The sequence below is a fragment of the Xiphophorus hellerii genome, unplaced genomic scaffold (assembly GCF_003331165.1).
Source record: "Xiphophorus hellerii strain 12219 unplaced genomic scaffold, Xiphophorus_hellerii-4.1 PGA_scaffold_59__1_contigs__length_156853, whole genome shotgun sequence".
NCBI classification, from domain to species: domain Eukaryota; kingdom Metazoa; phylum Chordata; class Actinopteri; order Cyprinodontiformes; family Poeciliidae; genus Xiphophorus; species Xiphophorus hellerii.
Window position 1 is genome coordinate 137,724 of NW_022587634.1, and position 18,125 is coordinate 155,848.

At 39.0% G+C, this 18,125-nt stretch overlaps 1 protein-coding gene across 1 annotated transcript; it reads left to right on the top strand.

Moving 5' to 3' along the window:
• Positions 1-1,210: 1,210 nt before the first annotated feature.
• LOC116716494 (liprin-alpha-1-like) lies at positions 1,211-17,846 on the top strand (the record flags this gene model as incomplete). Its single annotated transcript, XM_032557315.1, has 5 exons — positions 1,211-2,247; positions 8,409-8,678; positions 16,588-16,689; positions 17,441-17,605; positions 17,685-17,846. Coding segments are annotated over exons 2-5 (699 nt in total), but the record flags the coding sequence as incomplete, so codon positions are not given.
• Positions 17,847-18,125: the final 279 nt, after the last annotated feature.

Consider the following 18,125-nt stretch of genomic DNA (forward strand, 5'->3'; position numbering starts at 1 on the left):
GCAGGTTTTCTTCTTTGATTGTCCTGGAGTTAGCAATTTTGTTAGTTTTAAACAAAGATTTAAAAAACCAAGACAAAACCTAGAAGTGTTGGAGCTTTTTATGTGATATGTTTTTTTTCTTCCTATTTTCCAAAGGAAGAAACAAAAAGAAAACTGAGGAGTGATTTGTTGCTCCTGTGAAACATGAGCCCCACTTCAAGAATGATTTGACCCATCCAGCAAAAGTCGTGGCTGCAGATGGAGATTTAATAATTAATAATTGTAATCAAATTAAAATTATTGCTGACATAAATATGTTAAAATGGCAAATGTGAAGTGCAACACAAAGTATTAGTCTTTTTATAACCAAGCTGATATAATAAGTAGAATAGATTTATATGGGGAAGCTGACTTTGCTCACCCAATCAGCTTTTATTTAATTCATTAAACTTGATTAAATATAGCAACCTTTTTTAGGTTTTGTGTCTACAATGCATAACATCCATTTACTAAGCATTTACTCAGATACATTTACTTGAAATAACCTTTTTAACTATGTTGTACTTGTTACTTTTATGTGAGTAATATTTTTTGTGACGTATTGTTACTCTTATTTCAGTAAAATTTCGGACTCCTCTGCCCACTGTGAGAAACTTCACTGAATGAGGAACAAATTTGTTTTAACCAAAGATTCACCACTTTAACTTTACTAAAAAAGCTTTTAATAAAGTTTCACATGCATTGAAGAAAGAAATTGGACAATTTTTTCTTTTGTCTGTTTTTTATTATTATTATTATTTTTTTTTATTTTTTTTTTTTATTATTATATTGTATAGGTATTAATATGAATTACTTTCATTTTGGCCTTTAAAATGCCAAAATGTCCACAATATTTTAGATTTTGGTCCATTGGATGAGTTCATTTTTTTAACCAAACTCTTTTTTCTCTTTTTACTTGAGTATTTCCTTGGATGGCTTTTTATCCTTTTTTTCCCTTTTACTTTCACTTGGTTAAAAATATGTTGAAGTATTCTTACTTGAGTATATTTTTTTGAGTTCCCACCTCTGCATTCTAGTTATTTTTGAAAAACTGAAAAGGAAAATAACTTTTGGGTGATAAAATTTGTGAGAAGCACCAGCATACTAACACAATAAATAACATTTCCAGGGAAAATCTCAGGTTGAATGTGTGTGGTGGTCACCTGAGCGCTCACTGGAACGGAAAGTGCTGCTGCTCTTCCTTTTCCTCCAGTTTCCAGGCAGCCCACCGCGGGGGAAGAAGCGCTCTCCTCCCGCAGACTGCCAGGCTCCTACTTCTCACGGACTGCCGAAGCTGCCAGGCAGTGGCGACGGCTAAAAAACAGGACCGGACCAACGGACCTTTTTTATTTCGGTCGGAAACACTAAGCGAAACCTCCGTGAAGGGAGTGGATTAAAGTTCGGGTTTGTCGAGACGGAGAAAACCGTCGCTAACGGGCCGGCGTTGGCTGGAAGTTTCCGAGTGGAAGCGGAGCTGCGCCGTGATGTGGTGACGCCGCTCCGCAGCCGCATCGACGGGAAGCTAACGTTAGCCGAGGCGCTAACGCTGCTGGATACTTTCCTCATTTCGGCAGCTTTGGAGACCTGTTTCAAGATTTTATCATTTTAAACACTTTGAAATAGATTTTATAGTATATGTTTTACAATGTTGCGTACTTTTATACGAAACCGAGCATTACGTGTTTGTTCATAAATTAAAAGTAGTGAGCGTTAGCTACCTAGCAGGCTAGTAGCTGTCGATTTAAACTGACTCCAAGCCAAAGATTTCTGTTTCAAATTAGCTAGCCGCTCAGCAACAGTTTCCACGTCACCTGACTGGATCAGGGTGTATCTGTCAGTTATGAAATGCTATTTTCGATTAGAATAACTTTATATTTTAGGGTGCTTGTGTGGTTTTGATGTGCAAAGATCGACACTTTACTTCCAAATCCAGGAATGCAATCATCGAATCACCAGCTCACTCGGGAAGCTAGCGTGCTAACACGGAGTTAGCCGGCCAAAGTTGGAATACTGCCCCCCTCTCACCCTGTGTGGGTCTGAGGCCTTAAGGAAATTTTATTTTTCCCCCTTCTAAAGGACTCTTCCACAGCCTTAATCCCAACACCTGAACGGAATTAAGAATTCCCGAATAACCCTGGATATTGTTGAAGACCGTTCCATAGAGTTGGATTTAGTTTATCTCCAAAACGTGGATTACAAAGGAGTTTGGATTAACGTCAAACTGCAAAGGTGAGCTATGTGTCACTGTGGTTGGATGGTGCTGAACAGGTCTTTGGATGTTCCATTATCCCTTTTCTCCAGAGGTTTTAACAGAAATGTCCAGAGTTGACGATGCAGCTGTCACTTCATGTTTTCCTTCCATGGATGCAGATTTCAGCTGCAAGAAAAGATGAACGGAAGTAGAGACGCACCAGTCAGCTCCTTTAGATTATCAGAATTGGCCGATTTTTCCTTGATTGGGTCTGATCAGTGATTTTCAGGTTGAAACATTTTCTTTCCTGTCTAATATCTTTGTCAAAACTCACAACAACTTGGTATTTTAAAAAAAAACCAATGGACTTTTTATCACTTTTCTACTCTAGAGTACCGGTATATAAGAATGAAAATTAAATATGGAAAAGTCCTTATTTCAATAACGTTTTTTGATTGAGAGGACTCTCAACTAATAGTAAAAATAATGTATAGTGTTCCACAATAAACTATGCTTTATATAAACATCCGTTATTACTGTGCTTTCAATACAATTAATATGCAGATTCTTTATTTCTATCTATTTAAACATACGAACAAAGTATTATTTTGCATAAAGTTACAGAACTTTTAATGTAACAGATTTTTTCTCAGTGAACGTCTGCATTTTTGACTGCAATATTTATTTTATGCCTCATTTTATCAATTTGTTACATGTTGGATTCATTTTAATGTGTAAATAAAGACATAACTTTGAATTGAAAAAAGTCTATAATGACTGATTTAGGGGTTGTGACCTCTGATGTAAAAGATAAAAGTCTGCATTTTAGAAATTATGCACTTAAATGTAGATTATCAAATCACATTTCGACCATTTGTCCAATATATGGATTTTTAAGTTACTAAAAGATTTTGTTTGTTTTAATTTAGGCCTCTAGATCTTTTTACCTTTGGGTTTCAAGCTGGACTCAAGGTTCTTGAAGCTTGTTTGGTTCAAAATCAAACATTTAAATTCCCTTTTCTTTTATAAGTGGTAAACTCTGAACTCAGGCATGTATTTATTCTAGGATAATCTGATCTAGATTATACACCGACTTTATCCAGATGTTAAACAATGTCGGATAAAAAGTAAAACTGTGAGGAAACCCTTTACGTAAGCAAGATGGCAGCTCACTGCAGAGCAGGAGTTTATTGTTGTGTCAACTACAGGTGCAGGAATCTCTAAAGATAGGATTATTCTAGTCATAAAAACTCTTTTATTGATTATAAACACCTATTCTACAGTGTGAACTACGTTAATAAATACAATCATTCATAAAGGAGCTGCTGAGCCAGAGGACAGCTTCTGTTCTGTGTTGATTATGTTTCATAACACAGAGGAAACCCAAATATGTGAATGTTTTGGACTAAAATGTCAAGAATGTCACTAGAAAATCTGAAGCATTGAGCTGTAGTTGTTGGTAGAAGCAGTAAATATGGTTTGATGAGTAAATGAGGATCATTTTGTGATTCCTTCTCGTTCAAAACAGTTTCCTCAATCAGAAGATTTTCAGCAGATTTAAGTAGAATTGTCAAAGAAAACCAGTCATCTGTAAAAATCATCCAGGAAAAAGCCTGAATCCTAATAAACGGCAGAACATCAACTCTGCCTTTCTTATTTTACACTCAGTCCTTTATACTCTGAGCCTTAAAACAATTCTCTATGCAGTAATTGGTTAGAAGTTTTATAAATGTTGCATCGTCTTTTATCCAAATCTTGATTTGTTACCTTTAGTTTTTGACGTAGAGCGTGTCTTTACAGAGTTGCTCACCATCTGTCGCTACCTCCCATTGATGCTTAGCGACCCTCCCCCCCCACTGCTGATCCTGAGTGGCTTGACCTCAATATGAAGCGTTGGTTCAGGGTTTTTGCTTCCAGTAAATTAGGTTAAGTTTGGCTCAGTCCACCACAAACAGCATTTATTATTGGAAGCATGCAATTCCTGATTTCAATTAATCAGGGCTGACACGGTCAGTTTTGTCTGGTTAATTAGTGTGTGTCAAAGGCAAACACTTCCAGTAGGGAGTTTTTGGTTGACTGATCAGGGTTGTTTTAAATTCCCTCAGCCGACTGTGGGTTTCATGTAGGTATGTTAAATCCAGCTCACATGATTCTCCGCTTTGCGCCGGCTCGGTGTGTACAGGAGGTAAACCCACTGGCTCCAAATCCCCCACAACTGTTGCTAAAGCAGCATCTTTTAAATGAACTCCAGGCTTCTTCAATTTGCTGATCTCAGTTCTTCGCTCAACGTTGGCGGTGAATGTCAGCTTGAATATTTGCTTTGATAAAATATTTTTCTTTGGTACAGTTTGAAGATCTAGATGATCTAACTTTCTTTGTCATCTTCTTAGTCGATGCGTTGTTGGAATGACGGATTGTATCCGGCCTCTAAAGTTTGGTGATCAAATCATCTCTGCTGTGCTTTTGAACTTAGTTGCTATCTTATCTCAAATCTGCAGAAACAGGACTTGAACTAGAACATAAACAAAGCTTTAAAACCAGGGTGAACTCAGCCTTCTTTACTCTTTGGTTATAAATAAGTAATTATTTATTACTTATTTAATGTTTAAATTAAACATTTAAATAAAATGTTTAATCGAGTTAATTGCAGGATCTGTAATTAATTAATCACAATTGAAATATCAACAAAATAAGCAACATTTTCAATTCAAGAAACATTTTTTACATTTGAATTGTTGAATAAATTGGCGTATTAGCTCAACAACAACAGATATTTATTGTTTTTAATCTGTTCTTCAGGTTATTGAACCGTCAGATTGAAGCAAAGTTTTATTTTAGTCATTCAACTTTCCAGAGTTTCAGGAATCCCTGATCACTCATGGAGCGTCTTTAGAAATGTTGATGCTGACATTAGCGTTGGGAAATCTGTGTAATGAATTATTAGAAATTTAAGCTTGGGTTTCTATTATAAGTCTGGTGGGCCACCAAGCTTTACTTGTGCCCCCACCAGGCTGAGCATTGTTTTTGTTTATTTTAGACTTTTTTAATGTTTGCCTTTTGATATTTTCAAATTTCCTGTCAACTTTAAACATCTTTAATTCAAAAACATGGTAAGCCACCATGCGTAGCAAATTTTCTGCAGGGAAACCCTGAAGCTTAGTAAACGGTTATATTTGTGACACTTTAGTTTGATCTTTATGGTTAATCCTTTCTGTAATTATTTTAACCTCACTTCTTTTAGGAAAATATTAACTTTGATAATTTATTCCACTGTGTTGATGTTCAGGAAAATGTGCCTTTAGTCTCCAAACCCTCACCTTGAATTTGCTGATTGAATTATCTGTATCAGGTGATTAAATCGATCAACATACCAATCAGACAAATTCTGTTTATCTCAGAAGTCGTATCTTTTACCTGAGAATGAAATCAGTAAAATGCAACTGACTGGGAAGTTGAGAAGACACAGCAGACACAAAATACAGAAGCAAGAAAAAGTAGTGAGTAAACTGGCAGCAGTACATGGTTCATAAAAGCAATAGATACTTCCATCCAGGAAAATACCAACACTAAACTGAAACTCGTTGCCAAATAAAAACTACAAGGTGAGAAAACTGAGAGGATCCAGGAAGTAAATTTTAGCAAACACAGCAGGTAATGGAAAGTAGTAGGAGAAAGAAGCAGAAACGGTCAGTTTGTAGCTACAGAGATAGCTCAGGATAATCTACACCTGATTATCAGCTTCATCAACGGGGAAAGTTTTAGTCCTGGTCTATAAAGTAGACTGGGCTAAACTGGGAGCTGGTTACGGTAAACTGGAAGCTGGTTCCGGTAAACTGGGAGCTGGTTCCGGTACACTGGGAGCTGGTTCCGGTACACTGGGAGCTGGTTCCGGTACACTGGGAGCTGGTTCGACTGGAGAACAAGGAGCCACTGCAGCGTTTTACAGCTCAGGGATTTTTGAACATTTTTCTGGACTTTCTGATAGTAAAGAACACGGACAGTCCTGCCTTAAAATGACAGATGTGTGAACTAGTTTTTCTGCTTCACTAGAATAGGATATTTTTAGTTTTGGCAGTGTGGCGGCTGTAAGAGGAGGAAGTCCTAGTAACCTGTTAGTTTTTAGATGACTTTACATTCTTACTGAAGGCCCAGCTAATGGCATCCAGAGACCAAGCAGTTTGGCAGGAAATCTTGTTTTCAGTTTGCTGAATGTTGGTAGTAAATATGAAAAGCTGTTCCCTGATTCTGATGTTTGAGGCGATGATGCAGCGTAATCCTCTGAATGTCTTTGTGTCAGAGATGATTTAAGCTGCTTGTCTGAATTTTCCTGTCAAGAAACCTTTCGAATGATTTCGGATCAGCCGATCCCGCTCCATTCTGCCCCGGTCCGAGTCAACACAGGAAGATGTTAATCAGTTGACGGCTCAGTCAGTTACTAAATAGCAAAGCAACTAAACAAACCAGCGTAGCTTTCTCTGCTGCTGCTGATCACTGAAGAAAATATGATCAGAATGACAGAAGCTGTTCAGGACTACTGCTGAATACTTCTGCAAAGCGCAGATCCCCGTTTAGACTTTAAAAAATAGGTTTTCAATGCATCAGATCCAAGTTTGTCTACAAACATAATTTGTTTTTGTGTAGAATGATCCTCTGATTGTCCCGTAGGAGTAACATTTATTTGTGTCAAAAATAAATTGACAGAGAAATGGAGCAAATAGTAAACATAAGGAGTTAATAGGCAAAAATTATTACACAACTGACTCGAAGCTGTGCAATTTTTCCACAACTTTGAGGGCAATAATTATACTCAAAGTACTTTGAGTATTGCACTCAATACTCAAAGTAATATCCTTTGTGCAAAAAGGATATCAGACCAGAAATATCCTTTAATGTCCCACAGTTGGGAAATTCAAGCAGGAAGTTAAAGGATTGAAGCTCAAAAATGAAAACTTCAGACTGTTCAGAAAGAGCCACATTTAGAACATAATAAAATAAAACTGTAGGTTTTGGGAGAAGATGCAACTCTTTCAGATGCAGCAGGGTTTTCTAAAACAAACTGAGAAAATGCTGGTTCTTTATGTTTCAAATACCCTCTGATGCAGGACATACTGACTACACAGCCTTCTATGAGTGGGTCTTTTTGGACCTATGTTTAAATCAACACGTTTTTATGCTACTTTTGTCATTTTGATTCAAAATAATGGTTAGTTTGATACTTTCTGCTGTGTTTTATTTCACACAAGTATTTTTTCATGTTTGAAATATTTTCATTTTTCACTTTAAGCATTTTTAGAAGAAATTGTTGAACATTTGTGACAATTTGTAGAACATTTTTAAAACAAAATGACAACAGCAATTTTACAACAGTAATGTTGGAACAATGTCAGTGTCCATTATGTGTGTGTGTGTGTGTGTGTGTGTGGGTGTGTGTGTGTGTGTGTGGGCGGGGGGAGGGGAAGGAGGGGATAGAAGGAACACGTTTCTTGAAACTAGCCAGCTAACCCAGCTGGCTAACATTGCCATCTGTATTCTATTGTGCTGTGTGTATCATGCATGTGAGTGTGTGTATGTATGTGCATTTATTTTTTCCATCCATCCATCCATCCATCCATCCATCCATCCATCCATCCATCCATCCACAGCACCGATGATCGACACACACACACACACACACACACACACACACACACATATTTGTGAGGTAAAAATAAAGATAATAATTATATGTAAAAGTTCTTGCTTTGTAAAATATTATTATTCAGGGGTGAGACTTAGGATTCAGTGTGTTTGGTTCACAAAAAATGTTTTCCTGACAGTCACAGTTAGTAAGAAACAAAGATTCCCATTAAATTCCATAAGAAATGAATCAGGGTCATTTTGGACCCACTCACGGAGGAATGGGGTAGTAATATAAAACATGTTATTTCTTAAAATGTGTAAAAGGTAAATTAAATATTTGCATAATATCATTAACATGTTTGTTGAGGAACACCTGGAATATGAAATGATGAAAACTTTTCATTACAAATGTAGTGCAAAAAGATGATCTCACCGGGTCCAAAAGGATCCACTTATGCATCAGGGGGTTAATATATGTTCTCACTACTGAAAAACTTAAATATTTCATACGGTTTATTTAAATATGAGTTAATTTTACTGATGTCTGATGCTCCCCACCTCATTCTTTCCCTGCTTGCAGATGATGTGTGAGGTGATGCCCACCATCAGCGAGACCGAAGGGCCCGGCGGCGGGAACGGCGGCGGCCGCAGAGGCTCCGGGTCGCCGCTGCAGTCTGACTCCGAGGGTCACTTTGAGTCGTTGATGGTGTCCATGCTGGAGGAGCGGGACCGGCTCCTGGACACGCTGAGAGAAACTCAGGAGAATCTGGGCCTGACTCAGAGCAAGTTGCATGAAGTCAGCCATGAACGGGACTCACTGCAGAGGCAGCTCAACACCGCTTTACCACAGGTGGGTGGAGACATTATAGCAGGTAATAGCATAAATGTTGATCCGACATTAATATCTGGACACCACAGCGGGGGGTTAGTTTGATCCTGTCAGTGATGTTTATAGTGTCATAGCTGCATCACTTTAGGTGCAACGTCTGCATGTTTTCTTTAGTCTCCAGCTGCGTTTCCATTGACAATATATCTGCACATTTTGACATTTTGAAAGTAAATTTGCTTAATGGAAACAGCAGTTTGGAAAACCGTGTTTTGTGATTGTGGTTTTTGGATGTATTGAAATTGGTTTAACAAATCACTCACTTCACGGGATAAACAGATGCTGCCACTGGCAGAAACCACAAAGAAGATGATGACAGGAAGTAGTAGTAGCAGCAGGATGATGGTGTGGTGTGTTTTTAATGACTTATTACATGAGCAAACATATTCAAGTGTGATTTTTAATTACATTTTTCATTTAATGGAAACACCAGAGTTGTGAAAGTGATTTTTTGACATTGAGGGAATATTTTTGTACTAGAAACCCCCAAATATAAATGTTTCATTGGGACCTTTATATGTACGAAGAAAATGCAATTAATTGCATTGGAGTTTTTAACAAGTTAAAATTATGTAATTAATTAATCACACTTAACACGTTAAACTCCCAGAACTGCACTGGATGCATTTCTAGCATACGCAGTCTGGATTCATTAACTCCATTCTGATGAAGTAGTTCCTTGTGATATTGTTAATGAATACATTAATCCTCCAATGATAACTCTGCGATTTATTGCGCAATCCAGCACTGGACTTGATTTAAACCAAAAAAATCATCAGGAAGTCAAAGTGGATAAAAAGTTTGTCACTGACGCCTCATGAATTAAAGCTCAAATCTGGTCTTAAAATGTAATAATTAATAAAGATTCTGTCAAAGGAAACTGTTTTGTTAGCACCATTTTGCATGAAATTAAAGTTAATTGAAATTAATGACCCTCTTGTTATAAATTAGTGATGGCGTTGCTTCTGTTTCATATGTTTGCATAATGTGCTGCAGAACTTGTGACCCGGTCTTCATCCATCTGTTCTGTGGTCTTTGTTAGATGAATTACTCATGTTTTTCTCATGCAGGGTTTTATATTCATAACGAAGGGTTCAGGTTTCCTCCTTTAAATTATGCAGAGGAGAACACAACAGAAAGTCTGTTCATCCGTTACTGTAGCTCTTGTGGCTGAGTGTTTCTCCATTAGAACAGAGTTACCATCCAGGTGAGGCTTTTCTTGGTTCATGTTTGACTAATCAAGACATGGAAGTGACGGACCGGTACCTGTCCCAGCTATGAATAGAAAGTATTCCTCTGCAGACAGGAGGGACCTTTGTGGATCTGTAGGAAAGGATGCAAAATTAAGGCTGCAGTCCCACCAGCCCTGATTAGTCCACCTTAATCCAACTCCGATCCATTTGCCTTGAACGTCCGGTCCGTTTGGGGAGGTGTGAAAGCTAAACAAACTCTGGTCCTCCAAACTGAAGTTCAGTTGAAGTGAACTCTGGCTCAGTTTGAATGCATACGTGAACGCCAAGTGGACCGGAGATTACGCCAAGAGCAGGAAGTAGAGTACAGCGCAAAGCATTCTGGGTATATGCAACCAAAGCTAACGTGCTAGCCTAGAAAAATGGGCCATAGACGAAAGAGAAATCATCCAAACACTAAAATCTGATGCCTCCAATTTAGTTTCCATTTGGTGAAGAAGGAAGTTTGTCAGTGTCTTCTTCTGATGTTTTCTTGTTTCCTTCAGTGGTTCTTGGTGCAGCGCCCCCACAGGTGTGGAGGGGAACAGGTTGGTCAAAAGGTTTGATTAGTTTGACTCAGAGCAGAGAGAAAGAGAACCACAGCAGCTGGAGATGGAGCAGATGATGCAGTTTTAGTCCGATAGAACCGCGTCTACTGGACTATCAGGAGGGAAAACATCCTAAAGCTTAGATGAACGGGTAATGCTAATGGGTCAACAAACTATCATGAACTGGATGGAAACAGAAATACATTTTAAATCTGCTGAACTGTGGACAGATTTTTCCAACCATTGATGATGAATTAGGGATTTATTTAGAGTGAAAAGCTGAATAAAGTTATTGGAGACACTTTCATTTGCATGTTAAGGTTTTATTGGGCTGCTTCTAGAGATTGAGTTCAAGTCTGCTTTAAAGTGGCAGGTGAAACGAGAATACTCAAAAACTATTACCCTTATCAAAACAATAGTATAATTCTTTTATGCTACTGCTATTCAGTTTTTATTGCACTTGGATGTCTTATAAAACTTGAAACAGTTTTTTGTCTGTTTTTCTCAGGTTGCAGAGCTTTCTTTGTCTTTCATGTTAAATCTGAAACTCTGATGTTACTGGAGAGAAACTAATAAAACAGAAAACAGAGTCTTTATATCTGCTTTACAGGCCAAGTCCAGGTTCCTTAATCCCCTCTTCATGTTACCCACGCCTCAGAACATTCACATGCTTCAAATAGCAGAACAAACATTCGGTTTAAAACAAATTGTGTTCAACATATCTGATAAAACGTTGATTTCTTCCTACTTTTCACATGTTCGTCCTGATAATCTCCCTGTGGGTTTCTGATAATCCAGTAGCTTTTCTCGTTACAACTGCAGTTGTTTTCAAACCTTCATCCAAAATAGACTTTATGGCATCCAAACTTTTAACTCATAAGAGCACTAAAATAATACATGTTGGATGTAAAGTTTAAAGGGTTTGTTATGGAGGAGGAACACGTTGGAGTTGATTTAAAGACTCTTGACATGTTTCATGCATTTGGTGCCATGCAGGGCTGGTCCAGGTTTTTCTCCGGTTCCCTCCCTCTTGGTGTGTACGCTTTGACTGGAATGCAGAGACATTCCAGCCTGACTCGCTCACACGTCAGCAGCTCCTGCCAGGCCTCAGAAACAGATTTCTAGTGTTTGTTTACTGCAGGTTGTTCCGTTTTTACCTGTATTTACACTAATGCTGGTTTCAGCATCTATTGTCTTCAGTCAACCAGTCGTTATAAAGCTCTTCTCATACAGTCAAGTGGAGCAGAAAGAGCTTTAAAGAGGCGACAGACACCAGAGATTCAGTAACCGTTTTTCCATTAAAGTTTTTTTATGCACGTTTTGATGTGTTTAATCAGAAAAAGTTGAAAATTTGCACTTGAGTGGTTTTTGGCTTTTCTTAAAAAGATTTAATGCTTTAAAGAGGAGATGGAGAAACATTTTCAGAATAAATTTTGATGTCGGAAACATTCCCATCCACTGGTGGGTCTGTGCCTTGCCAGAGGCATGAAACTCTGAAAAGTTTCCGTCAATTTTTCCAAGCTTGGTGATCTTTGCTAGTTTGCAACCTCACCTTCCTGTTTATTACAGCCACATGTCAATATGTGATGAAATTACGCTTTGGTTGATTCACTCCAAACCAGTCAATGGAAACATGCCTCATTTGCATTTTCTTGGCTAAGAACCACAGGAGTTTTTTAAAAATCTGTTTCAGGCCCTAGAAGGAAAACCAGAACCAGCCAGATTCAGAATCTGCAGATCGGACCTCGAAGAAAAACTGAAATCAGAAAAGCCTGATTAGTTTCTGTTTTCTGCACATTTAAAACTTGTTTTCCAGGGTGAGAAACTTTTACTCCCAGTGAGAACAGGAAGTGAAAGAAACTTCCTGTAACTGGTGAAAAGTCATCGGAGTCGTCACATAATTTTAATAAAACCAATGCTTGGTTGTTGTTTTTTTCACTTGAGATGTCTGCTGTGACACAAAGGCATGAATGGAGAGTGGCCCAGTGGTGATATGGAGAGACAAAGGCCGGCTTGTTCCACTGGAACATGAAAGTCACAGTGTGTTGTCCTTTAACCAAATGTTACAAACTTCAAAAGAAGCTCAATCCGAACGCCTGAGAGAGAAACGCTGATCTGCTGGATCAGAAAAGCCAAATTATTGTTTCCTCTCAAATTTGAACCGAACTCTTTTGACCCGTTCTTCTTTTTCAGATACATGAGAGCGTCTAAACGGTTGAGTGAAAGTCGAACCCTCTGGTCAGACAGTGTTGGGTTTTTGTTGTTTGAGCAGCCATCTTGCTATTTATCAGGACAAGCATTGATCTCTGAACCGTCTCTGTTTGGGACCAGTTGCAGCTTCACAAAGGCCTTTTTTTGCTGCTTGTGTGTGACTCAGCTGCTGTGTAAACAAGGACAGACACACAGTGATATAATGACACGTACTACAGATCGTATAACCTTTGTGCACCACAGCCTTTCTTCTACCAATAATGCTGGTTAAAAAATAGAGTTAAACTATACCAAACACTAATTTAATTATTCTAGTTCTGTTTTTATTTTTGCTGAAGCCAGATGCGTTTTGGTTGGTGATCTTTTCAGAGCCACTTCAGTTTATGCAAATCTGATCATCCAGAATAGGATGTGAGAAAGTAAATCTGCCGGTTTCTGTTTAAGCTGAATCAGCTGCAGGGAACTGAAGGCTTGGAGCTAAAATTCTACTTGAACTGAAACAAACCATCATTTGAGGTCAAACTTAGTTTCTACTCATTGCAGTTTTTTCCCCAGCCTATCTCTAAGTTTTGGTCATTTTGGTTTGATCAGGGTTTATAATCTGTCATATTTCAGAAGAATCAGCTGACCCAATATGAACTAAAATGAATGAAAACATGGTGAAATACAAACTCTTCAGAAAAGAACAAACTCATATCTGCAAGTTTTGCAATTTTCTACTAATGGCTCCCCAAAACTTCTATTCTTCCCCTTTTGTGCATAAATGTTGGTCCAGAAACGGTCAGATCTTATTCTGTGGTTTGCTAGAGGTTCTGGATTACAGCTGCTTACTTTCACAGAGATATTCACATCGTAGGCAGGCAGAAATGATTATTAAAAAAACAAACGATTTGAACACTTTTTGCCATCTTCATTTACTTTCACTTGGTAACATGATTGACGATTTTTAGACCTCTGGAGTCTTACCTTTATCTTCATACCAGAACTATCCAAAATATCTTGTTGTTTCTTAGATGTATTAAATTAATTTTGGCTGTGTCATTTTTGAGCAGATCTTCAAACACAGACCCAGGATTTAAGGAATAACAACTTCATCTCTGCAGCACTTTTACAGACAAAAAGGTGCTTCATAATAAACTAATACAACATCCAAAGAATTATCAAAATGAATTTTTTTATTCACTTCTAATTTATTGATTTTACCTCATAAAAAGAGCTCATTAAATGTTGGATTTTACTGAGCATCAACCCAGAGGACCGTAGTTTTAATTGTTCGGTCGTTGTGTTCGGATGGCTGGTTAACCAGTTTTTTTTTCTCGCTGACCGGTTTCTGGAGGTGGGTCTTCCCCCCTGACAGGGAAACAGATGCTGTCTGCACCAATGTCATGTTTCAGCGCACGCTTTAAGCTTTTTAAGAACGGCTAAAGTCACTATGCAGGAGGTAGGAAGCCTGTTGCTTCTTATCTCACCTCTGAACAGTCTGCTGACAGCTCCTCTAGTTCTCCACAGACCCAACACTCAGACGGACGAATGCTTGCAGATCAGCTAGTGTCTGTAGACGTTGGACCGATGGCAGATATCACTCGTCATTAATGATTGATGCCAGAAGGCCTTTGTTTCATCATGCATGCAGTCATTTGCATTATGCATCATGCTCAGCTTGTTTAGACCCCCGCCTCTGCAGGAATCGTATTGGGTGAAGTCTGAAAGTGTGGTGCTGCAGGTCAGAGTTGGGTTTTCCCTGGAAAGGATTGTTTCTTCTCTGCCGTGGTTGTACTGTTCCTTAACAGGTTGGCACACATATCCCTGTAGTTCCCCTCCCTTTAATTCATTCCTCGGTTTTACAGCTTATAGAGCAGCTCGCTCCTTTTAACCAGACTGTTACTGATCTACCGTCACTGGCTTCTGTTATCTGGCTGAGACAAGGTTCTGGTTCTGGAGGTTTCCCCGTGAAACCTGCCCAGAATGTACCAAGTTGCCATTGCTCAGTCACCACTGAGGATTTACAGTTAAGTAAAATTCGCCTGATATAATAAAGCAACATGTCTGCAAAATACAACAGGATTAAAGGATTATGTTAGTGTATTTTCATTCTGTGTTGACTCGCCTGGTTGATAATTTCACTTATAACTTGTTTTCTCTGCTGTTCTGAATTTTTATGTTCAGACAAAGCTTACGAAGGAGAAACTAAATTAATTTCTTGGAATGTTGTAATCATGACGGACTGCTATGATCAGAAATGAAAACAAAAACAACCTTTATTGTTCCGTAGTGGCAAAAGTCAAGTTTACTCACACCAGCAATGTTTAGTCGCTTTAATCCAACTCCAGTCGGTTTTGCTTAGAAGGTCTGGTTCGTTTGAGGAGGTGTGAACACACGATCAAACTCTGATGTGAACAAAAAAAACAAACTCTGGTCCTCCAGACCTCAGTCTGGGTTCGGTTGAAGTGAACTCTGGTTCAATTTGAATGCATATGTGAAAGCCAAGTGGACCAAAAGCAGGAAGTGGACTACAGCGCACAGCATTCTGGGTAAATACAACCAAAAACGTGCTTGGCTTGCGATAGCGAGAGAAATGGCTCATAGTGTTTATCCTCCAACCGGAATCAGATTCTGGACTCAGATAAAGTCTTAAGTAGAGGAGATATGGGATTTAGTTTTGTTTCTCTTTAATGTGTAAACAGAACGATCATTAACTCCAACATTAGAGATCCAAAGATATCTTGTGTTGATTATGGTGAGAACAAGGCGGCGGATCCATTTCACAGGATGAGAAAATATTAGTTTGGATCCAAAACATGAGGCTCTGCCAAACAGCTGCAGAATAAAAAGCACCAGCATGAACAGTGATCAAGTCCCACCTGTTTAAATCTGCAGCATCAATGGTCATTAAATAAACTGTTAAATATTCTGAAATGACCAACAACCAACTTGTTTCTGAATCTGTTGATGTGAAATCCTACTTTTATGTCTGGGCTGAGTTTTCTGTTCTCGGCTGAAATTTGAGTTGTTCCTGGAATCAACATGAGTCACTTCAGTTGTTCTCAGATGTTTCAGCCCCACTTTGTGACTTTATGCTAAGGACAGATACTCTTCTCCCAAACTTCATTTCCACTCTGCAGCTCTGTAATTACCACTGGGCCTTCAGCTCAAAAGCCTCCCACTGGCCAGCAGAGAGACCATGTGTCTCCTTCTGACCAATAGCATCGCTCCTCTCACTCCTTCAGTGCTGCAGACAGTTTGCTGGAAGAGCTCAGAGGCTGGGACAGGAGGAGAGGGAGAATCTCTGTAGCAGTGAAAGAAAAGATCAACCCCCCCCCTCCTGCTACTGTCAGTATCAGAGCAAGAAGGCCTCGCCACTCACCGTTCCTTCGCCGCAGGGCAAAGAAAATCAGCACGGCTCATCCTTTAGTCGCCAAGCCATGCATGCAATCTCTAAAAGCACCACCAAGATCGCTGCATGTGTGTCCAGATGCGTTTTATGTTGAGAAATATGTGAGTAATGTAAACTTGAGAGCTGCAGAATTGGACTTAGAGAATCACACCTCTGAAACTCCATCAGATAACTTCTGGTTTTTACTCCATTTGTTGTGTGAAGCTTCATTGCTCATCATGTAAGCATGACTGTCAGCCACTTTATGAAGACACAGGAATGTGCAATTATCTACTGCGGCTTACTGTGGGATGGCTGCACACCACACAGCTGGAAAAAACACACTAATTAGGAACTAATAAGTTGATGAGAGGAGCGCCTCCGAATAGAAACTGGTTGTGTGTAAACATCTGCATGCAGACCAGAACACATTTGATTTAGATTTTAGGTTTTTAAAGTGAATAATTGTGTTTCCTGTCATGCATTCAGCAGACTGTGTTTTCACGTTGCAGGAGTTCGCTGCTCTGACGAAGGAGGTGAACATCTACCGGGAGCAGCTCCTGGAGAAGGAGGAGGAGATTGCAGAGCTGAAGGCAGAGAGAAACAACACCCGGGTGTGATAGGTTTATTTTGTCATAACCTGCAAAGAATCAGCCAGAGACAGAGATTAGGTTTCTTTTGATTTCTTTTCTGCAGAATAGGAGAATTGAGAACAGACGCGACGAATCGCTGTCAAACACTGTCTGGACTCAATTCTGCCAGTTCTTTCTTTGCATTTCTCTTTATTGTATAGAAAAAGGAGGTTGGGCTTCTCTTCACACAGTCACACAGAGAATTGACCAACCGTCTTTACATTCTGAAACCTCCTATGGACATGCCCTTATAAGGGCATGTGGCTGACCACAACTAATCAGTTACAGATGGAACTAATAACACATGAATGTTTAACGTTTTTAGCTTTCAAGCAAACATCCTAAACAAAGTTAATAACATACTACAAAAGAAAGAGAAGTTAAGTAAATATAAAAAGAAGAATAATATGAGAGTAATAATAAAAAAAGAATAATATAAAAAGAATAATATGAAAACATAACTTGTAAAATAAACTCATGAGTAAGTGAACATACCTGGCAAATTCCTGTCTGTTTCTGTTTGAACTGGAGACGGTTGTCATAACAGCGCTCCACCAATCAGATTCTGTCTTATAATCCAAAGCATTGTCAAAACCCACCCATGTGGAAAGCTGCTTAATCATCACAAATTTCCCACTACAGACAACAAATCTCACAACATGCAGCGGTTCTGCTGATGCACACGTGGTTCCTGCATAGCGGATGCTAACGTTAGCGTGTTCTCTCTGTGCAGCTGCTGCTGGAGCACCTGGAGTGCCTGGTGTCGCGTCATGAGCGCAGTCTGAGGATGACTGTGGTGAAGAGGCAGGCTCAGTCTCCTGCTGGCGTCTCCAGCGAGGTGGAGGTCCTTAAAGCTCTAAAGTCACTTTTTGAACACCACAAAGCCCTTGATGAGAAGGTACAATGAACGTCCTGCAGAGTAAAACTTCAGCAGGAGTTCCTGCTGACCAGTTAAAAATGAACTGTTGTGTTTTAAGGTGAGAGAGAGACTTCGTGTTGCTTTAGAGCGATGCAGTGCATTGGAGGAGCAACTCACCATCTCACACAAAGAAGTAAGCAAACATGAAAACCTTCTGAAAATCTTTAACAAGTTTGGAGATGTGTCCTTGTTTATGAGGGCCAAATATGATTGTGTTCAGGTATAAAGTGTCATTGTGACTTTAAGGTAGAAGAAATAAAATGTAAATGCTTCTGGAGAGACTAAAGAACTGAAAAGTAACTTTAAACCAACTTCAGGGAAAGGACAGACACCACAGATGAGAAAATGAAACAACGAGGAGCTTATCTGAAGCAAGCACGGACTCACATACATGCTGCACATAATTATCAGAATAGAAATCATATTAATGCACTAAATACTCAAATTGTTTATTATAAATGGATACTGCTTCTTAACATTCCTAACTCTGCTGTAAACT